Consider the following 22,237-nt stretch of genomic DNA (forward strand, 5'->3'; position numbering starts at 1 on the left):
CTATATATTTAATTTTTATTTTCTTGTTCTTTCCTGTATGTGTGTACATATGTGTATATATATATATATATACACACACACACACACAAACATGCATGTGCACACATACATGCATAAATACATCTATCTTTATATGTCTATATATTTACAGATATATATCTATATATTTAATTTTTATTTTCTTGTTCTTTCCTCTTGCTCCACTATCATGTTTATCCATCGTTCAACTCTCAGTAATTCTTTTCAGATACATTTCAATTGATCAAACATGACCAAGAATGCTACACCCTCTTCACCATCAATTTTATTTTATTTATTTAAATTTTTTTCTCACCATCAATTTTAGATCCCTTGCTATTGTCCTGTCCCTGTTGTTATTCGCTCATTCCTCCCCTCCCTTCGCTTCCAACTCTCTCATGTCCCCCCTCCCTGCCTCCGAACCTTCATTCCTGTTGCTATCTCCTTGGGATTGCTTATCCTGCATATTTTATATAGATAGACACCAAAAGAAAAGGAAAAAAGAGAGACCATACAAGTAATTCCCAGACTAACTGTTGTCCTGACCCAGAGTAGCTGAGTATCTCTTTGTTAAATAGCGAGAAGGCCCTGTTATAATCCATCAGTCCAATCCCCTTTTCTTTCAGAGATCCATATCCCAGGACCCACTTACCTAACACCACTTAAACCCTTTTAGTACACAGTGTTCATGTCTGAGTGGAGTGCCTTCTACAAGACCCTATTGCTCTTCCTGCAGTTAAGGATGGAGCAGTCTAGTGCCCCATCCCGCATCCCATTACACCTTTAACTTCAATGTGGCCCCCTTGTGAATATCCCCCAGCCCATTCAGATGAGGTGCCAAATGCTGCCCCCTGGGTCAGAAGTCCACAATCGGAATTCCTCAGGGACTTCGTTGCTTTGCTCCCATTGTGGATGAGTCAGACCGGCCACACTCCCCAAACTGTATCTTCAGGACCATCCTCTGTAGTGCTTTCATCTAGGGAGTGATGTCACATCTCCTGCTGAGGCTAGCCTTGAAGTTCTCTCTGTGAACAAGCTGCTCCAAGCAAGAATGTCTCCCTCAAGGCTTGGCACACTAGAATAAGGTCTCTCTCTCTCTCTCTCTACTGTGGAAACATAAACAGTACCACCCCCTGGGGTGGATTAGTGACCTATTCCCCATTGCATTCTTTTTCTTCCCCCACTCCTCTTTGGGTATATGCGCTGGGGGTGGTGATGGGGTGTTGTTCCAGGACAGGTGTTATCTACATCGTTTTCATTTATTTATTTATTTATTCATTCATTCATTTATTTATATGACATATGCATCATTGGGCTGAGTATGTGGTCCTCAGCCTGGGAACTATATGATAAGTACACTTTCCCCTATGCCCATTCTGCTGTTTGAACCTACCTCAGGGGACTCATGTTTTACTTGTCCTTTTGTGCTTGGCTAACTTCACTCAGCATAATATCCTGAAGCTTTTCCCACAAGACAAGTTGCTTCATCTTTTCATCACTGTTTTTAGGGATGCACAGCAATTCATTGTGTGTATATACCAAAGGATTTTAATCTATTTGTCTATTGATGGAAATTTAGTGTTTCCAGTTCTTTGCCATTGTGAACTGCGCAGTGATGAACACTGGAGCGCAGATGTCTGGCCATGATCTATTTCTTATTTCTTCTGGGTATATGTTCAGTAGTCATGCTAGGTCATAATGTAATTCAATTTCCATCTGTTTTATGTATCGCTAAATCGCTTTCAACAGTGGCTATAAGTATCTACAAGACCACCAGCAGTGCATGAGAGTCCCTATCTCACTGCACCCCCTCCAACATTTGTTGCTTTCTGGTGTTTTTGTAATTGGGCTATCCTTATAGGTGTTAGGCGGTACCTCATGGTTGTTTTGATTTGCATTTCTTGGATGGCTAATGATTGGGAACATTTTCTTATATGTTGATTGGTCAGTTGGGTTTCCTCCTTTGTGAATTTTCTGTTCAAGTCTTTTGGCCACCTCCTTAGTAGGCTATTCGTTTTCTTCCTGTTGTAAGATTGAAGGGTTCTGTAGATTTTAGTAATAAAACTTTTGTCTGATATGTCATTACTAAATATCTTTTCCCAGTCTGCAAGCTCTCTTACTCTCTTAATGAAGTTTTTGATGCACACAAGTGTTTTATCTTTAGTATGTCCCACACATCTATTTTATCTTCCTCTGGGTGTTTGTCCTTCATTATTACCGATAGCCATGTATTCCCTGCGCTAAAGTTCTTAGCTTTGTCCAAATTTTTTCATTTATTCTGATAGTGTTGTGGTTTACCTTCGAGTCTGTTATCCACCTTGAATTTGTCCTTGTGTATGGTGTGAGGTAAGTGTCTTGCAGGTTGATCTCCAGTTTTTCCAGCACCATTTGTTAAAAAGGGCATCTGCTTCCCATTTGATATTTTCTAGGCCCTTATCAAAGATCAGTTGTCTGTATTCTGCTGTATTTATTTCTGGATTTTTTGTTCTTAACTATTTTTCCAAGTATTTACCATTATACAAGTACCATGCTGTTTTGACAACTGTGGCTGCATACATTTTAATGTCAGGTAATGCAAACTCACCCACTTTATTCTTCTTCTTGAAGATTTCATTGCCAATTCTGGGCTTCTTCCTTTTGCATATGAAGTTGTAATCAGTTTTTCCATTTATTTGAGAAATCATGCTGGTATTTGTATAAGGATTGCATTGAACCTATATAGTGCCTTAGGTAGAATTGACATCTTCACAATATTGAGTCATTCGATCCATGAACATGGAATATCATTCCATTTTTGAAAATCCTTTTTTGTTTTCTTTTGTAGTAAGGTTCTGTAGTTTTCCTCATATAGATCTTTTGGGTTTTTTTGGTTAAGTAGATCCCTAGATATTTCCATTTATGTTTTGCTATTGTGAAGGGTACTTCCTTCTTGATCTCCTTTTCTGTAATCGCATCATTTGTATATAGTAATCAAATTAATTTCTGCTTGTTGATATTGTATGCTGCCACTCTACAATATTCCTCTATTGCTTCCAGCACTTCTATTGTGCCGCCTTTGGGGGTTCTCAATATATAAAATTATATGATATGTAAATAACAGTAATTTCACTTCTTCTGTCTCCATATGTATACCTCTGATATCCTTCCATTGCCTTATATTATTAGCTAGGACCTCCAGGATGATGTTGAATGAAATTGGGGACAAGGTCTTCCTTGTCTGTTTCCCTTTTTTAGGTATAACTTTAATTTATTGAGATAATTTCCTCACAATCCTATCTTCTTGAGTGTCTTAGGATTGCATGCTGAATGTTATTTAATCCTTTTTTACATCTATTGATATTATCATGTGGTTCTTGTCCTTTTTCTTCTCAATGTGGTGCATAATGCCGATGGATTTTCAGATGTTGAACCATCCCTGCATCGCTGGTATGAATCACTTGGTAATGAGGAATTACTCTTTGTATATACTCTGTATCCTATTGACGAAGATTTTGTTAAGGATTTTTACATCTATGTTCATTAGAGATATTGACCTGTAGTTTTCTCTTCTTGTCAGATCCTTGCCCGGTTTTGTTATCACTGTTATACCTCATAGAATGTGTTTGGGAGTTTACCATCCTTTTTATGTTCTGGAAGAGCTTGTGTAGAATTGGTGTCAGCTCTTCCCTATATGCTTGATAGAATTCTCTGGTAAAGCCATCTGGGCTTGTTTTAGTTAGTAGTTCCTTGATAACCTTATTTATTTCTTCTTTTTGCTATGGGTCTGTTCAAATTCTTATGAGGTAATCTGAGGAGGGTTTGTTTTTCCAGGTATTTGTCCATGTTTTCCAAGTTGTTGTATTACTTGGAGTACAGTCCTTCATAGAACTTTGTAATTAGTCTTTTAATTTCATTAGGGTCCATTGTAATTTCCCCTGTTTCATCCCTCAAGGAAGGACATTGACATCTGTTCGTTCCTGTCTTTTGTTAGGTTTGCTAAAAGTTTGTCAATTCTGTTAATCCTTTCGAACAACCAGCTCTTTACTGAGGTAATTTTCTCCGTATTTTCTCCCACTCTTTTATCTCAGCCCTGATTGTTATCATTTGTTTCTTTTGCTATTAAAATGATTATTCTGTTGACTCTGTTTCAACTGCAGAAGGCTTTGTGATAGGGTATCCACCATAAGTCTCTTATTTTTTCATATGCATTTATAGCTCTCAAGCATCCTCTGATAGCTGTCTTTGCTGTGTCCCATAGATTTTGGTATGTCCTATTCTCATTCTCATTGGTTTCTAGAAACTTCCTAATTTTGTCTCTAATTTGGGCCAATATCCACACCTTTTAAAGAAGTAAGTCATTCATTTTCCAAGTATTTGCCCTTGGTTTTTTAATCTTTCTTTTGATTTCCAGCTTCATGGCAGAGAAGGAAGTCTGACTGACCTCAGTATGTTTGAATTTGCTCAAACTTGACTTGTGTTCCAGCATGTGGTCTATTTTCAAATACGTGTCATGTGAGCATAAAAAGAATGTGAATTTTTTTCAGTTGGTGGGAAAAGTCTTATCAGGTCAACTTTGCTAATTGTAGAGTTTAGTTCTGTAGCCTCTTTGTTGAGCTTCTTTCCCGTTTATCTATCTTTCTCCTTTTCCTCAAAGTTGGATAATTTGACTACTATGTGCCTTGCTGTATTCTTCTTGGGTTTAAGTCTAATTGGTATACTCTGCTTTCTGGAATTCTCCTTCATTAAATTGGGGAAGTTTTCTTCCAGGAATTCTCTTGCTGTCTTGTCTGTTGATTTTTCCATTTTGTCTTGCTCTGGTATCACAATTATTCGGATACCGTTTCTCTTCATAGCATTGGTCATTGTTCTCAGGTTTTCTTCAGTTTCTTTGATGATCTTGTTAAATTGCCTTTCACATTTGTTGAGTTCTACTTGGCTATCTTTGAGGTCACTGATACAATTCTCCACCTCTTCCAGCCTATAGGTAAGGTATTTTACCATTTGCTTTGCTTCTGCTGCATTTCCCCCTAAGTCTTGTATTTCCCTTTGGTAAGTGGACTCTATCCTTTCCATTTTTTTCATCCCTTTTCTGTATTGATTCCCTCATATCCTCTATGGCTCTAAGCAGCATACTGAATATTTCTTTCTTTGACGGTTCACTGTCTGAGTCTTCTGTGTACATTTCTAGGTTCAGGTCCTCCTCAGTCATTGTATTTTGTTTATCTTGCTTTCTTGTATTGGCTGCTGATGTGCTCTCTTGTCTGAATGGCATTTTTGGTGGAGCTTGGTGCCATTTTCCTGGGTGTCGAGGAGTCCTGCGATTTCTTTCTCAGAGACTAGTATGTATGATTCTAAGGACTACCCAGAGCCAGCTGCACTGTGAGTTCTCACTGGGGTTGACTCTCTAGACAGCCAGAGCTATATATTTGGAGGGTGACATGGGTGGCTCGCTTAGGCTGGGTGGGCAGTGTGATTGCAGGCAGCAAGGGTGGTACTGGGAAAGCCGATTGCACGCAGCGCAGGATAGCACTCATATGCCATAAGGGTTGAGGGAACTGCTCAAGGGATCTGTGAACAAACTGGTCGCAGGCTCTGATTACTACCAGCAGTGCCAGATCTGTTGTGAGCAAGCAGGTGGCACAGGCCCATCACACACAGGTGGACTGACGTTCACAGGGACTGACATTCACTGGGCACAGAGAGTTATAGGGGATATATATTTAGTTGGTAAGTTGGTGGAGAATAGGTATTTTCAAGGTGTAGGAAGCAGATTCTAGATGTTGTGGTTGGGGTGTGTGATGGGTATATTAATTCTACCAGAATCCGTTATCAACACTGTAAATTGTGAAAGGGAGAGTGAAGAACTTTAATTATTTGTGTTTATAACAGGTTTATAGTAGGTTGTTGCACAACTCTTGAGTTCTCCTATCCTTACTTATAGTCCCATAGGCTATTATTGTGGATGGCCCTGTGAAGAGGGGCTTCAGTTCAAAAGGTCATCTGAGCGGGGTCAATGGGACCCTGTATTCTCTGGCTACCTTGCCAGTGGTGGCAGAGGTCTCTGAGTAACCCTGATGTAATAAGTCCCAATACCTGTGGCAGGGAAAGGAGCCCTGTTTTCTCTCTCAGAAGCTAATGCAAATAGGTCTAACAACTATCCGGAGCTAGCTGTGCCATGAGTACAAGTTGCATCTCTGTCTCCCTGCGGACTGGCTCTCTCCCTAGAAAGCTGACATTTTACTTGGTGAGTTTAAAGGTGGTGTGTGTTGCTGACTTGAAGGGAACAGATTCCAGAGCTTATTGTTGTTGAGGTAAAGGAGCATAAATAGTGAATCCACCAGGGTACCTTATCGACCCTATGTATTATGTAAGGACAGTGTTTGATGGTATGATGTTTTACTGCCTTGTGGTCTTGTAGGGTGTCAATGAGGGAGTGAGACTCAGGCGAGGAGGATAATTTGGTGTCTGGTATGGCTGTGAGAGCTGTATTCTTGTGATTGAGTTAGTTATCTTGAGAGAATATTCTTCTGTTCTATCAGAGGGGATGGGGATGGTGGAAGTGACCCAGGAGGGGTTTGGGGATGGGATCTATTTCTGTGGGCTACCTAAGTAGCCTAGGGGGTTGAAGTATAACAATGTCTTACTGTACAAGCCGGGTGTCATGTGGAAGACTTGGTTAGCTGACTTAATATTGTGTGGTCTTTGAATAGTCTTTCAAAGACTCTGTCAAACTCAAATTGGTAAAACCTGTTGCTGGCTGAGGCTGAGGACTAGGCAGGTGATTCTGCCAGGTGTCATCATGAGATTTCAGCTTCTTCTTTCTGTTTTGTTTTGCTTTTTTTTCCCAATTGTTTCTGTTAACTCTCCAAGTTTTGGATGCACAGAAGGAGCAGAGACAAGAACTGATGCAATGGTTTATCAGGAAGGAGGGGAAGATGGAATTGGGGAGTGATCAGTAGGTGCAGGAGGGAGAAAGGGAGCATTAGAGCTGATTTTGATGATGTGTATACAACTCTTTCTTGAAGTGGTTTAGCTCTGGAAGTGTATGCCATGTGAAAATTATATCAATAACACTTCAAAAAAAGAAACCCAACTTGACTTACCCTATAGTTACCATGGGTGAAGGAGGAAGAGATTTTGCTTTACGGTGGGGGGAGGGAAGAATTAAGTTCATTTTAATGGTGATAGAACAATTTGGGGAGGAATAACAATAATGGTTATACAGCACAAAGAATATAATTAATGGCACTGAATTATACATGTGGAACTTAATTGGGTGAGTGTTTTGTAATGTATATTTTTGCCAACATTGAAAAAATTACATGAATAACGATGAGTACAGAGAAAAAGAAAAGGTTCTAAAATTGAATGTGATAAAGATTGTACAATACTTATTGATGTGGTTTAACTATTGAATTGTATATGAATGAAGTGCCAATAAAAGTGTTTTGTTTTTTTAAAAAGGGATTCTGCCAGGGAAAGGAGAGTCATGTGATTGGGAAAATGGCAGCCTCAGCTTGCAGCCTAGCCAAAAATCAGCATGGGGCCAGCCACCAGAGCCAGAATCCTGCAGAAACCAACAGGGTTTACATGGGCACACCCAGCCATCTAGCTGGCTGAAACACAAAGCATACCACTGAGACTTGAAAAGGCTTTTGGAATCAAAATTCTCCCACCCTGCAGGCAACAGCATCCCAACCCCCTCCCAGAAATCCAGACTGGGGAAGGCATGCAAGTTCCCAGGAAGGCAGGCACAGAAAGGCAGACGTAAAGTCCCATATACCAGTAAGAATAGGCGTAAAGATGGACACAAAAGGATGGGGCTGCGGTAACACATTACGAGTGTGCCCATGAGTCAGTTCGGGGAGCCATCCGACTCCACATTGTTACGGGAGGAGTTCAGCCTGGCTTCCTTTCCAGCTATGTGCCTTCTCCCAAGGGTGGAGAAGTGGAAAAGAGTCCAAACGGTGCCTGAAACCCCTAAGATCAGGATGTGAGGGCCCATTCCAGGAAAGTAACTGGAGCCGGCTTACCTTATATATATATCTGTGTCACGGCACCAAATTATGTTAGATCTCTTGGGTGAGAGATATACCTCAGTCCTTGGCTCTGCATGAGAAAGAATTCATGTCAAAGCCTGGTTTGTGCTTGGCTTGGCTCTGCATGAGAAAGAATTCACGTCAAAGCCTGGTTGTGATCTAAGTGGGGTTATAGAGAATAGTAGCAGTTTCAGGTTCTACAGTAAATGGAACACAAGCCAGACAGAGTCCGCAGCACAGTTGCGGGACTGCAGCCTGGCTGCTCTGGACCACAACCAGCTGTGCTACATTGTGGGAGAGAGAGCGCCAGAGTAAAACCTCTGGTCTTTTCAGGGGCCCCGTTGGGAGTCATAGTCGACAATACTGGTCAACCCCATTGGCTGAATCAAATTCACCTGGCTTAGATGGGCCAATCCAGGTGTAATGCCCACCTAGGTATACCACCTTTTCCTGGCCAGAAGCTTGAACCTCTGAGCATTCGTAATGGATACCCCAGTCTCTACGTTAGCTACCTATTTATAGGCTTTTCTTTTTTTTCCTTGACTTTTGTTGTTGCTGTTGGAGCTATTGTTTTATTTTCTATTGTTGCTTTCTTTTGCTCCGTCTTGTGTTTGTGCATATTATTATCTCTGTATGTCTATCTAGATAAGATAGGCAGGATAAACAAGCCGGAGGAGAAGACAACGGGATGACAGTTCTAGGGGGACATGGGCGAGGGGGAGGCAGGGGAAAGGAAGTGGGTGCTAACAAATCCAGAAAAAAGGGAACAAGTGACCGAAAATGTATAGGAGGTTTGGTAGGGCTTGATCAAGGGCAATGTAACCAAGAGGAATTATGGAAACCCAAATGAAGGCTGAGCATGATAGTGGGACAAGAGGAAAACAAAGGCAATAGAGGAAGGAACTTGGAGGAAAAATGGTCTAAATATAAATATAGAGGTCTAAATACAGGCATGTAAATATATTATATATGAGGATGGGGAAATAGATCTATGTTCATATATTTATAGGTATAGTAAGGTAGCAGATGGACATTTGTCCTCCCATCAAGTACTCCTTCATTGCAAGAACACTTTGTTCTATTAAACTGACATTCTATGATGCTCATCTTCCCTACATGATAGCTGAAGACAAAGTGGGTACATAAGCAAATGTGAAAAAAGCTGATTGTGTCCCGCTATTAAAATATATAATGCCTGGGGTCTTAAAGGCTTGAAGATAAACAATAGCCCATCTATCCGAGAAGCAACAAAGCCCACATGGAAAAAGCACACCAGCCTGTGTCATCATGAGGTTTCGATGGGATCAGCTATCAGGCATCAAAGACCCAGAGCAAAAAATCATAATGTGAATGGGGGGGGGGGGAGTTCAGAGTGGAAGCCCAAAGCCAATCTGTAGACAATTGGACATCCCCTTATAGAAGGGTCATGGGGAGAAGATGGGCCAATCAGGGTGCAGGATAGCACTGATGAAACATACGTTTTCCCTCTGGTTCTTTAATGCTTCCTTCCCACACTATCATGACCCTAATTCTACTTTACAAATCTGGCTAGAACAGAGCATGTACGTGGGTACAGGTAAGAGGTGGAAATACAGGACAGATAAACTCCTCAGGACCAATATTGAGAAGAGCCATAGCAGGAGTGTGAGCGGAAGGTAGGGGAAGAAAAGGGGAACTGATTACAATGACCTACCTATAACCCCCTCCCAGGGGGATGGACAACAGACAAGTGGGTTAAGGGAGACATCGGATAGTGCAAGACATGAAAAAAAAATAATTTATACATTATCAAGGATTCATGAGAGAGGGAGGGGGAGGGAAGGAGGGAGGGGAAAATGAGGAGCTATTCCCCAGGTTGATGGCAACGTATGTACAAATGTGCTTGACACAATGGGTGATGTATGGATTGTGTTAAGAGTTGTACAAGCCCCCACTAAAATGATTTATAATAAAACAATAGTTCAATCTTATCAAGAGTTGTACAATCATTACCACAATCAATTTAGACCATTTTCTTCTTGTACTCATTGTTATTTGTGTACTTAAAATAAATTGTGGCAAAAAGAAGAAATAAGAAAGGAAACAAGAAACTAGCCTGTATAATTTAGGGAAGCCTGTACTCAATAAGCATACTTGTTAGTAATCTCTGGCTCCTCCCATTTCATCTTAGTTTGAGATTCACTAGTCTTCTGGCATATGTATTTAACACTGGAGACACTGGTGAAACGAGAGGGACTGGAGGAACAGGCCAGGCACAGGAAGTTGAATGAGGCTTTGGATTGGTTGAAAAAAATGATCTGGAAATCAATGAAGTTATAGGAATTTAATGAGAGTCACTACAGTAGACAGTTAAAAAATAGAAGAGAAGAGAGAAAAACTGAGACAGAATGAATGTGAAGGGTTGTGATGATCAAAGAACTATAGAAAATCAAATGGGTGGTATGTATGAGAACTAAAGAGTGGAGCGTAGTAAATGGTCCTAAGAATCATGGTAATATTTGTAACCATTGAATTCAACCTTAAATAGATTCTGCTGACAGTATCCTAAGCTCTAATAGGGAGAGAAATGAGGATTTCTAAAGAGTTACAGCCTCAGCAACCACGGGGTAGTTCTACTCTGACCCTTCGTCAGTATTGATTCAATGGCACTGAGCTTGCAGTGTTTTTTCTTTTTTACTATCAAACATAAAATTTTAATACTGGTATATGATAAAATAATTTAATATTGACTATACTTTTCTCTAAGTAATGTACTATTTCTAAAGATTTTTCTTTTGAAAGTCATGTAATTCTCTTTTTTAGTTGTAAGATTTAATTATTGTATGTTTGAGACATCTATATATTATATAAATATATCTCTTTTTAAAAAGTTATCTAAAGCCAATATTTATATATTATCTGAGAATTACTTTAAAAATAAAATTTTACAATTTCAATTATTTTTAGTATTTTTTAAATCTCCCTGTTAAATATCTCTCTTGAAGTATCTTCCCATTAATTTTGTATTGATTTAAAATTTTTATACTTCCAGGAAAATTCCGTCTGTTGGGCTGCTTTGGACAAAAATGAATCTGAAGTGACAGCATCTAAGAGTGAGTACAGATTACACTTGGGGGTGTTATTTTTGTGGCAGGATACTTCTTATGTCTTCCTTTTACTTCTACTAATTTGGTCATGTTAGATGGAGCAAGTTTCTAAAGTGGCTTCTTATTATCACCCACTTTGATAGTCATTTATCACACAGCCTTTGAATAAAAAATAAAATAATTGTCATAATTGTCACCATCTTTCTATATTTTTCCCCAGGTAATTTGGAAGATGAAGCTGAAGATGACGACCTATTTGAAACTGAATTTAGGCAATATAAAAGAACATATTATATGACGAAGATGGGAGTTGATGTAGTGTCAGAGTACGTTTTGTTGATGCTTTACTTTAGAGAAAATTAGACTTTGCGGTTCTTTAGGAATAGCATGATTTTGATGGGGAAGGTACTAGAAGTATTTTTTACTTTGTAAATTATTGTACATCTTTCAAGTAGCCTGGTTTTAAAGATTATTTTAACTCTGACGTGTGTTACATTCCTGTGATAAAAATTTCCATATGAAAAGCTTTTAGTTTTATGCTTTCCATCTCCTGAAGCTCACGTTGCACTATGTTAAAGGCCATGTGACTCACCCCCAAGTAATACCCAGTCCAGATATTTCTTACTAACTTGACCTCTAAGGCAATGGCTGTCTAATTTTTTTTTTAACTACAGTACATATGTTAGAGTTCCATCCATTTTTATTTTTCTTAGGCTTTAACAAACAAATTTACTCTCTCATAGTTTATAAGTTCAAATTTCAGTTTGCTATCTCTAGGGGAAGATTTTCTCTCTACGTCATTTCCTTAGGGAAGGTCCTTGTGTCCTTTCAGCATCTCTAGGCTTGTTCCTTGGACTTGTCCATGTGTCTTTTCTCCCTCTGAGTCTAGGAGGTTCATAGCACAGGGACACACTTGGTCCAAAGGACTTCCTCTGCTCCCAGATCTTCTTTCTGGGTAGTAGTCAGGTCCCTCTTGACTTTCCTTTTCATTACACACTCGTATCAATTCACTGCCATCAAGGCTGTGTCAGTGCTTAGAGATGAAGAAGAGTGAAACTCATGTAGTGCTTACCAAACACCAGACACTGTTCTGAGCTTTTGAAAATAGTACTCATGTAATTCTCATAACTCTCTGTGTTATATAAAATTATTTTGCTTTTGCAATCAAGAAAATGAAAGAATTAAGTGACTTGCCCCAGGTAACAAAGCTTATAATTAGCTGAGCCAGGTACTCTGGCTCCATATCTTAACCACTAGATGAGATGAGACTGCCTCTCTGTAAGTAAAATCAGAGTTTTATGAAGGACAACATGTCCATATTATATGCAGTGTACTTGTCTATCATCCAATCTATTAATTTTACTTTTCTTTTAAACTGATAAAATATCAGTATTAGATCTACTCTGATAGGTACATCAGACTTAAGCTTTAAAACATTGCTCTATAAAATACAAACTCTGAGACTGTCTTCTTGTCTAGAGTTTGTCTTGAATGGTTCAGGTCCATGTTGACCTCTCACAACTAGAAAGACAGGAATTCCAGTACAGTTCACTATCTCATTTGAAGCTTTTGTCAGTTGTCATCAGTGTGCAAGACTTTATATTTGAGAAATAAAATATTTAAAGTGTTAACACTTTTTATTCTTTCATCTTAACTTTTATGTGTCTTTGATTGAAGTCATACAGTAGAGAACCCTGGACCTCGATGCTAATCCATTCTAGAAGGTAGTGTCGAAATGCGGTGCAATAGAGTCCCGAATCAATTTTTCCTGTAAGAAATAACTGAGAACAGATTAATCTGTTCTCGACCACCAAGTTTTTACCCTAACCTTGCCTTTTTATATAAAACATTACACAGAAATTCCAAAGTAAATAACTTCAGCATTAAATAATATAATTTAAATAACACAACATTTAAAAAGTCTTTAACAACTACAGTATGGCCCATACCTTGAGGTGGGTGAGGATCTGGATCTGTGGACATGGAAGTGAAGAGGGGTATGGAGAGAATCATTGTTTGGAAGGGGATCCCTTCTATAAAAGCAATAGCTTGCTGCTTTTCCGGAGTCTTTTCCCTTCTGTGCCTTTTTTCACTAGGACCTGGCTGTCTTTCTCCCAAAAAAAAATTTTTTTTTTAATCTGTCTTATGTGGTCTGCTGTTGGCGTTTCCTGAACTGTTTTCTAAAAGGGTTTACTAATTATCAACAACAATATCGATAACATGGTTAACCAGTTCCTTATCATGATTCTTTAAAAAAAAAAACAAACTCTTAATACCCATGTTTTTTATCTAAAAACAGTACAAAAACTAAGAACATTATAGCAAAAACACTTGGAACACAGTCGCCAAAGGTTTAAACAATGTGTACTAACAACGCCAACTAACACTAGGTGTCCGGAACACAAGCTGCTTTTTATATAAAACAGTTTATAAAAATCACGTGCATTGGGTGCCTTGATGCAAAATGTTCTCAACATTTTGTGTTGAAATCTAATTATGTTGAGTACCAGAGTTCTACTGCATAAACTGTAATACTAGGTGTTGGCATTAAATGCCTAATTGAAAAGTATTCTTCTATTTTCCTTCCATTTTATATATTATAGACTTTTAAAAACAAATACCATTTGCCCAAGAAATGATCAGTTATCTTTTAAAAGTATTAAGTCAGTGTTGGTCTAGGAGTGATGACAGAGTTCTTTTCAAATTACTGATAAAAATATAAATTGGTTATCGGACAGTGTAAGATATGACAAAATAATAGTAATTTATAAATCATCAAGGGTTCATGAGGGAGGGGAGAGCAGGGAGGGAGGGGAAAATGAGGAGCTGAAGCCAAGGGCTCAATTAGAAAGCAAATGTTTGAGAATGATGATGGCAACAAATGTACATATGTGCTTGACACAATGGATGTATGTATGGATTGTGATAAGAGTTGTACAAGCCCCCAATAAAATGATTATATATATATGTAAAATTATTCTGTAAAGCACATATTCTCAATTCTTAAAATTTTCATCCTTTTGAACTGGTACTTCTTTTAACTCTCTTCAAAATATAGATTCAAATATAGAAGAATATCCTTATGAACAAGGATATGTATTACAAAGTTATTTGTAAGTGAAAAATGAGAAATAGTTAAATGTCCAAAATGCGGTTCATCAAAATCATCTTCACCATCATTACAATCACTATCTCTCTCCTGCTACCTTCACTGTCTCCAGACTGTTAAACTGATGCTAACACAAAATCTATAATTTGGAAGGATGCTTCCAGCTCATAAATACAGTTTTTTAAAACCATTTTATTGGGAGCACATACAACTCTTTTTTTGGTTTGTTTTTAATTAACAGTTTTATTAATTGTTAATTATTAATTATATGGGCAGAAATATGACTATAAATTATATAGGTATATAATTTGCATATCATACAATTCAATAGTTCAATCATATTAAGAATTAAATACAATTAAGTACAATCACCACCCAAACTAATTTTAGAACAGTTTCTTCTTTCTTGTACTCGTTGTTGTTATTTTATATAATCATTTTATTAGGGGCTCATACAACTCTTCACAATCCGTACATACATCATTTGTGTCCAGCACATTAGTACATATGTTGACTTCATCATTCTCACAACACCTGCTTTCTACTTGAGCCCTTGGTGTCAGCTCCTCATTTTTCCCCTTCCCTCCCCGTCCCCCCTCCCCCTTGATAATTTATAAATTATTACTATTTTATCATATCTTACACCACCCAACGTCTCCCTTACCCACTTCTCCGCTGTCTGTCCTAGTGCATACAACTCTTATCACAATCCATACATCCCTCCATTTTGTCAAGCACATTTGTACATTTGTTGGCATATCATTTTCAAAACATTTTCTTTCTACTTGGCATAAGCTTCTCATTTTACCCCTCGCTTCCCCATCCTCCCTCGATAATTCATATATATATTTTTTTCATGTCTTACACTGACCAATGTCTCCCTTCACCCACTTTTCTGTTGTCCATCCCCCTGGGAGAGGGTTATAGGTAGATCATTGTGTTCTGTTCCCCCTTTCTCCCCTCACCTTTCCCTTCCCTTCCTGGCATGGCTACTCTCATTATTGGTCCTGAAGGGTTTATCTGTCCTGGATTCCCTGTGTTTCCAGCTCTTATCTGCTTGTCTAGCTAGATTTGTAAGGTAGAATTGGCATCATGATAGTAGGGGATAAATACAATTTTAAAGATCAAAAACTCAAACTCACTGCCACTGAATCAATTCCAACTCACAAATGGGATAGATAGAACTGTCCCCAGGGTTTCTGAGACAGTAAATCTTTACAGAAGCCTCATCTTTTACCCATGGAGTGCCTGATAGTTTCACAGTCCTTACCTTGCAGTTAGCAGCCCAACACATACGTAACCTACTATGTGACCAGGAGAAGGAAGATTATAAGATATACAATTATTACTCTTTTTAAAAACAACCTACGCATAGGAAAAAGGACTAAAATGAAACCTACCATAGTTTTAGCTATCCCAAACCCACTGCCATTGATCTGAGCAACCCTATGAGACAGCGTAGAGCAGCCTCTAGGGCTCCCAAAGCTGTAACTCTTTATGAAAGCCTACTGCTGCATCTTTCTCCCATGGAACAGATAGTGGGTTTGAACTGGCAACTTTCCGGTGAACATCCAAGCATTTTAGCCATAATGCCTTTAGCGGTTTTTAATTTGATAGAAATACTTTATTTTACAAATTTCCAATAATGAGAAAGTATATCTTTTATGATCAAAACTAATAAATTTTATTTTGAAAAGCATATCTCCCAGAAATATACTGATATGGAATGTCTGAAATTAGGTGATAGAAATTAACAGGTTTATGACCATTTTTGGCTTCAACCTTGGGCTTTTTTTTTTTAGTGACTTGAATATTTATTTTACTTAAATTTTAAAATAATGTTCCTTGGTCTTGTAGAAATAAGGTATTAGAGAAAAAAATTTTTCAAACAATAAAGTACTTTTCAAAGAGTAATGTAGCTTCTATAACTAGATTTTAGAGCCTCCTATTTTCATCTTGTGCATTTCTCAGACATTCTACAGGCTACGGAACCATTGCATCCCTACCGTTTAAGAGAGTGGTAAGGTCATTTTATGAAAAGCTCATTAGTTAAATGCTCAAACTTTAAAGGAATAACATACTGACTGAGTAAATATACACAGCATGTTGTGCTCGTACAACTCTTATCACAATCCATACATCCATCCATTGTATCAAGCACATTTGTACATTTGTTGCCATCATTCTCCAAACATTTTCTTTCTACTTAAGCCCTTGGTATTGGCTCTTCAATTTGTCCCCTACTTCCCACCAGCCCCTCTTGAACCCTTGATAATTTATAAATTATTATTATTTTGCCATGTCTTACACTCTCTGATATCTCCTTTCACCCACTTTTCTGTTGTCAACTCCCCAGGGTGGTGGTTAGAGCCTTATGATCAGTTCCCTCCTCCCTAACCTTCCCCTTGCCCTCCTTGTATCACTACTGTTATTGGTCCTGAGGGGTTTATCTGTCCCGTTTCCAGTTCTTAACTATAACAGTGTGGTCTAGCCGGATTTGTAAGGTAGAATTGGGATCATGATAGGGAGTGGGGAAGCATTAAAAAAACTAAACGAAAGTTATATGTTTCGTCATTGCTATACTTCACCCTGACTGGCTCATTTCCTCCCTGTGATCCTTCTGTAAGGAGATGTCTGACTATAATTTTTAGCTAACTTACTGTAATGGATTGAATTGTGTTCCCCCATGTGTCCATTTAACTGGACCTTGATTCTCATTAATAAGAAATACTCGCATTCTCCATTTTGTGATCTGATGAAAGTTTTGTAAATCTAACCTCTATGATGTTAATGAGGCAGTATTAGTCATAGTGTTATTATGAGATATTGGTTGTATTTTGTGTCAATCTCTCCTGAAATACAAAGTTAAACAAGGGAGCAGAAAGGACTTAAGTGCCACAAGAAAGACAGCCAGGTGTGAAGCCTGTTCTTCTACCCAGGTTCCCTCACTCTGTGAAACTCCTAGACCCAGAAGAAGATTGATGCCATAACACACGGAGATTTCCAATTGGTAGCAAGCCAACCAGTTGTTGAAAGGAGTCAAGGATCTTTTCCCAGGGCTGACAGAAAACCTTTTCCTAGAGCTGTTGTCTCACTGCCATTGATTCTGACTCACAGTGACACTATAAGACAGAGTAGAACTGCCCCTGTGGGTTTCCAAGACTCTAACTCTTTACAGGAGTAGAACGGCTCTTTCCCCGGAGCCAATGGAAGTTTCGAACTGCTGTTGCTGTTTTTGTTGGGTGCCAATGAGTTCATTCCAACGCATAGTGACCATATGCACCACACAACGAAACACTGCCCAGTCCTGCACCATCCGCCCAGTTGTTCCTACGCTTGAGCCCATTGTTACATTGTCCCTAGAGCTGGCACCCTGAATTTAGACTTTTAGCTTCCAAAATTGTGGGAGAATAAATTTCTGTTTATTAAAGCCATCTATTTGTATTTCTGCTATTGCAGCACTAGATAACTAAGACACTTATTGTTTAAGTAAAATGCATGAGGCAAAATGTGCTCAATACCACTAGACGGCAAGCTCTGAATTAGAGACTAGCTAATTTTTGAAGAAGGATGTCTTTCTCCCTCTCTCTTCAGCGACTTTCTGGCTGACCAAGCTGCATGTTATGTTCAAGCAATACAGTGGATCTTGCACTATTATTACCATGGAGTTCAGTCCTGGAGCTGGTGAGAGTAAAACCAAAAATGAAATTCTGTCTTTTTATACTGGTACATTCTACTGTGATATCATTTGGGGAAGTCATTTCCTTTTATTTCTATTTATGGTTGTTTTTGTTTGATTATTTTAAGATAAATATTAGTTAAGTTTAGATGAATACACAGATCTCTTTTTACATGAAAATATTTTTTAAAGACCTTTGTCTAACAAGGATGCTTCCATCTTAGCAGGTGACTCATGGGAAAAGTTATGTAAAACTAAAAATTAAAAGTTATCTTTTCAGATGAATTAAGTAACAAAGTTGTATAAATTATTGAATCTAGGCTATTGCTATGTGTGGCAGTATTCATTATATTATTTTATCATTGTGTGTTTTTTCAGTATTTTAGTCTAGAAAGGGGAAAATTGTGTGCTTTGACTGAAAGTAGTAGTGATCCTCTGTTTCTCTCAAAATTATCTTCTAGAAAATTCTATCTACATTTCCAAACCATCCACCAAAATATATGCCAACATAACAAACAAACAAAGTGTATGTTTGAGTCAAAGATGGGAAAGTAGTAAACAAAAACAAAGAAAAAGTTAGTGTAAGTGATTGATATGATTAAGATTTAATCTTTCCCACAAGCCTAATAATATACTTACTGATTCAAAGATAAACATTTTAGGAAATAACAAGTAATAGTCTGATGGGCTCAGGCTTGCCATGCTATCTTCTTTTCTTGATGACCTAGCCAAGCCCTGTCAGAACACTGACCTCCTCCCAGCTCTGTGCTTAGAGGGCATAGATCCAAGTGATTTGGCTGGAGCATTTTCTACCACCTCATTTCTGTCATTCGAAGCTCCAATATTAGAAATGTGAAGGTATACTTTTAAAATTATGGAAATAGGATAATTGTTGCCATCAAATGACCTAAACTTTCCAGCAGTGCTTCATTCTTATATTCAAATGATTGATTTATGGGTGATAACGTTTTTCCTTTAAAATTGTTAAGCTTTGTTAAAATAAACTATAGAGAAACAAAGTTACTAGTTGTTTAAAACTCAGTTTTGTTTTACAGGTATTACCCTTATCACTACGCACCATTTCTATCAGATATCCGGAACATTAATACACTTCAAATCCATTTTGAACTAGGAAAACCTTTTAAGCCATTTGAACAGCTTCTTGCTGTACTTCCATCAGCTAGCAAAAATTTACTTCCTACCTGTTACCAGGTAAGCATCAGAATTCAATAGCTTTTTAAAAAATTTAAAAGCTCGTGCAAACCTAGGAATATAGTATCCAAATTTATCAAGTAGCTAAATATATTTATTTATAGTTCTACATTTACTATTTGATTTAAAGATATCTTTGTCTTTAAAATACAAACTCTATGGACCAATCAAAGGCTTGCTTCTTCATTTTTAGCATTATAAAGCACAACTCTACACTGGATGAAAAAAAAAAAAGGAGACAGGCAAAATCTGAAACTATCCATTTTGTCCAAATGTCTACAGATTAATTTCAGTTTTCCTTTATTAGGTGAAGGTTGACATAGTAGATATCAATTTTAAACTCAACAGTTCTCACACATTTTGTTTCAGCTCATCCACTGCCATCCCCACAAGGTATCCTCACCTAGTCAACAGCCTCCCAGATTTTTAAAATCATTTTATTCGGGGCTCATACAGCTCTTATTACAATCCATACATAAATCCATTTTGTCAAGCACATTTGTACATATGTTGCCATCATCATTCTCAAAACATTTGCTCTCCACTTAAGCCTTCCTCATTTTTCCCCTTCCTTCCCCGCTCCCCCCTCCCTCATGAACCCTTGATAATTTATAAATTATTATTTTGTCTTATCTTGCCCTGCCTGACGTTTCCCTTCACCCACTTTTCTGTTGTCTGTCCCCCAGGAAGGAGGTTTTATGTAGATCCTTGTAATCGGTTCCCCCTTTCCACCCCACCCTCCCTCCACTCTCCTTTATTCTTACACCTACTAGAGTAAAACTCACTGCCACTGAGTTGATTCAAACTCACAGCAACCCTGTAGAACAGGGAAGAGCTGCACTTGTCGGCTTCCAAGACTGCAACTCTTTAGAGCAGGAGAAAGTCTTGTCTTTCTCCCACAGAGTGGCTGGTGGTTACAAACTGCTGGCCTTGGACTTAGCAGCCCAACACAGAACTTCTGTGCCACCACCTCTAATGATTTCTTTTTCTCAAGGCAAGTATACCTTAGGGTATATTTGGGTTTCAAGCATTTCATTTATCAAATTTTGGAATAAGGCATGTTCTGGTTAGCATGTTTTACATAATAGTAAGAAGATATTTCCAGAGAGTAAGGAAAGGGTCACCAAAACTTCACCAAGCTTTATTAAACTGATTGTGACAGTGAAGTTTAGGCAATTATTTTGGTTTATCAGGCTGTTATTCTAATTCCATGGTCTGTACCTAGAAATGAAAATAGACATGTTACCATTTGCTTCTGGAACAATTTCAGTCTTCTGCTTCTTCCTGAACTTGGCCTCTGACCTACTTTTAAGTTAAACCTACAGATAAGTTTCTGTCTATTTTTTTTCCTGCTGATAGATATTATTAAGAGTTAACATTTACCCACTCTGCACCAGTATGACCTTGCAAGTATTTTATAGTCAGATCTCTTTTGATCCCGTAGTGCCCAAATCAATTATGGTTACTAAATACTTCAAATACGCCCACTTCTGGTCATTATGTGAAAATTGGCATTACCTGAAAATAGAGGATTGACACATCAGATCACAAAATGGAGGATGACAACATCATTATGTAACTGCCAAATCACTTCATTACATAACTTCTAAGCTACTTATAATCATGGCTCATAAAAGTTGACCATTACCTTAAGTTCACAGCCAGCATTACTCTCACCTTGCACATTAGCATTTGTTACTGCCAAATATACATAGTTAATACACAGAATAGTTGGATAGCAGATTTTTTTACTACTGTAGTAAACGTGAAATGTCAAGACAGTTGATAAGTAAGGAGTGTATTATCCGTGGAAATACACTAATTTACTTCCTTTTTTAAAAATTTATTGGTGGCTCTTACATCTCTTATCACAATCCATACATTCCTCCAATGTGTCAAGTACATTTGCACATATGCCGCCATCATCATTGTCAAAGCATTCCCTTCCCATTTGAGCCCCTGATATCAGCTCCCCATTTCTTCCCCCCCCCTTCCTCCCCCACAAACCCATGGTAAGTTATAGATTATTTTCACCATATCTTACAAAGTCTTCCGTTGCCCCTTACCCACTTTTCCATTATTCGTCCCCCTGAGAGAGGGTTCTAGGTTGATCCTTATGATCGATTACCCCTTTCTCCCCCCACCCTCCCCTAATCCTCCTGGTATCTCTACTCTCATTGTTGGCCCTGAGGGGTTTATCTACCCTGGATTCCCTGTGTTTTGACTCTTATCTGTAGCAGTGTGCATGCTCTGGTCTAATCTGACTTGTAAGGTAGAATTGAGATCATGATAGTGGGGGGAAAGGAAGTACCAAACAGCTTGAGGAAAGTTGTGTGTTTCATTGGTGCTATACCGACCCTGACTGGCTCATCTCTTCCCTGTGACCCCTCTGTGAGGGGATGTCCAATTGTCTACAGATGGACATTGGGTCTCCACTCCATGCCCTCCCTCATTCACATTATTTTCCTTCTTTTTATAAAACTAACCATATACAGTAACATCCTAAAAGCCATCGTTATGCTTTGCCAACCTCTGTTAGGAAACCTATAATAAGAGTGTGTTGCATTGAAAGGTTGCTCTTTGATATTAGTGAGTCTCAGATTTTTTTCTTTTTAAAATATCTTGGATGAAAAAAAATCTTGGATGACAGTTGTTATAGTACATAAATGAATACATTTGTTAGGACAGAAAGGTAGATTATTAATTGAAGATTAAAAATCCAAAGTATTGTACACCAATGAAATGAACTGAAATGAAGTCTCTGATAAAACAGAGTTTAGTTGGTAGGCTATATAATAGGATGCAACCAAAAAATCATGAAACTAATGTTCACGGTAAAGATATTTTTGCTACATATCCTGTACATACTTGTGTATAAGCCGAGTTTTTCAGCACTTTTTTTATGCTGAAAAAGCCCCATCGGCTTATACTCAAGTGAAGGTCCCATTGAGCTGTTCTCCAGTGCAGCGCGGGTGTTCTCCCTTCTCCCCTGCTCATCTGCGGGCTGCCTGCAGCCTCTGTGTGTGGTTCGATGACTGTTGATGTCACTGCTGTTGTTTTCTCCTGCAAGCCGAGTGCTTCTGTGTTGCCCGTGCCGTGCTGGGCAAGAACCTGC

General features: G+C 38.3%; 1 protein-coding gene across 5 annotated transcripts in view; it reads left to right on the forward strand.

Moving 5' to 3' along the window:
* The window catches only part of XRN1 (5'-3' exoribonuclease 1), a 160,164-nt gene that overhangs the window by 42,530 nt on the left and 95,397 nt on the right, over positions 1 to 22,237 (forward strand). For all 5 annotated transcript variants that reach the window (XM_045287476.1, XM_045287478.1, XM_045287479.1 and 2 more), the window contains exons 11-14: positions 11,068 to 11,128; positions 11,343 to 11,448; positions 17,826 to 17,915; positions 18,966 to 19,122. In XM_045287476.1, the coding sequence (XP_045143411.1) occupies positions 11,068 to 11,128; positions 11,343 to 11,448; positions 17,826 to 17,915; positions 18,966 to 19,122 (414 nt within the window). The remainder of the gene's footprint in view (positions 1 to 11,067; positions 11,129 to 11,342; positions 11,449 to 17,825; positions 17,916 to 18,965; positions 19,123 to 22,237) is intronic.

This window comes from Echinops telfairi, unplaced genomic scaffold (assembly GCF_000313985.2).
Source record: "Echinops telfairi isolate 266 unplaced genomic scaffold, ASM31398v2 ScPeMD7_16;HRSCAF=60, whole genome shotgun sequence".
NCBI lineage: Eukaryota > Metazoa > Chordata > Mammalia > Afrosoricida > Tenrecidae > Echinops > Echinops telfairi.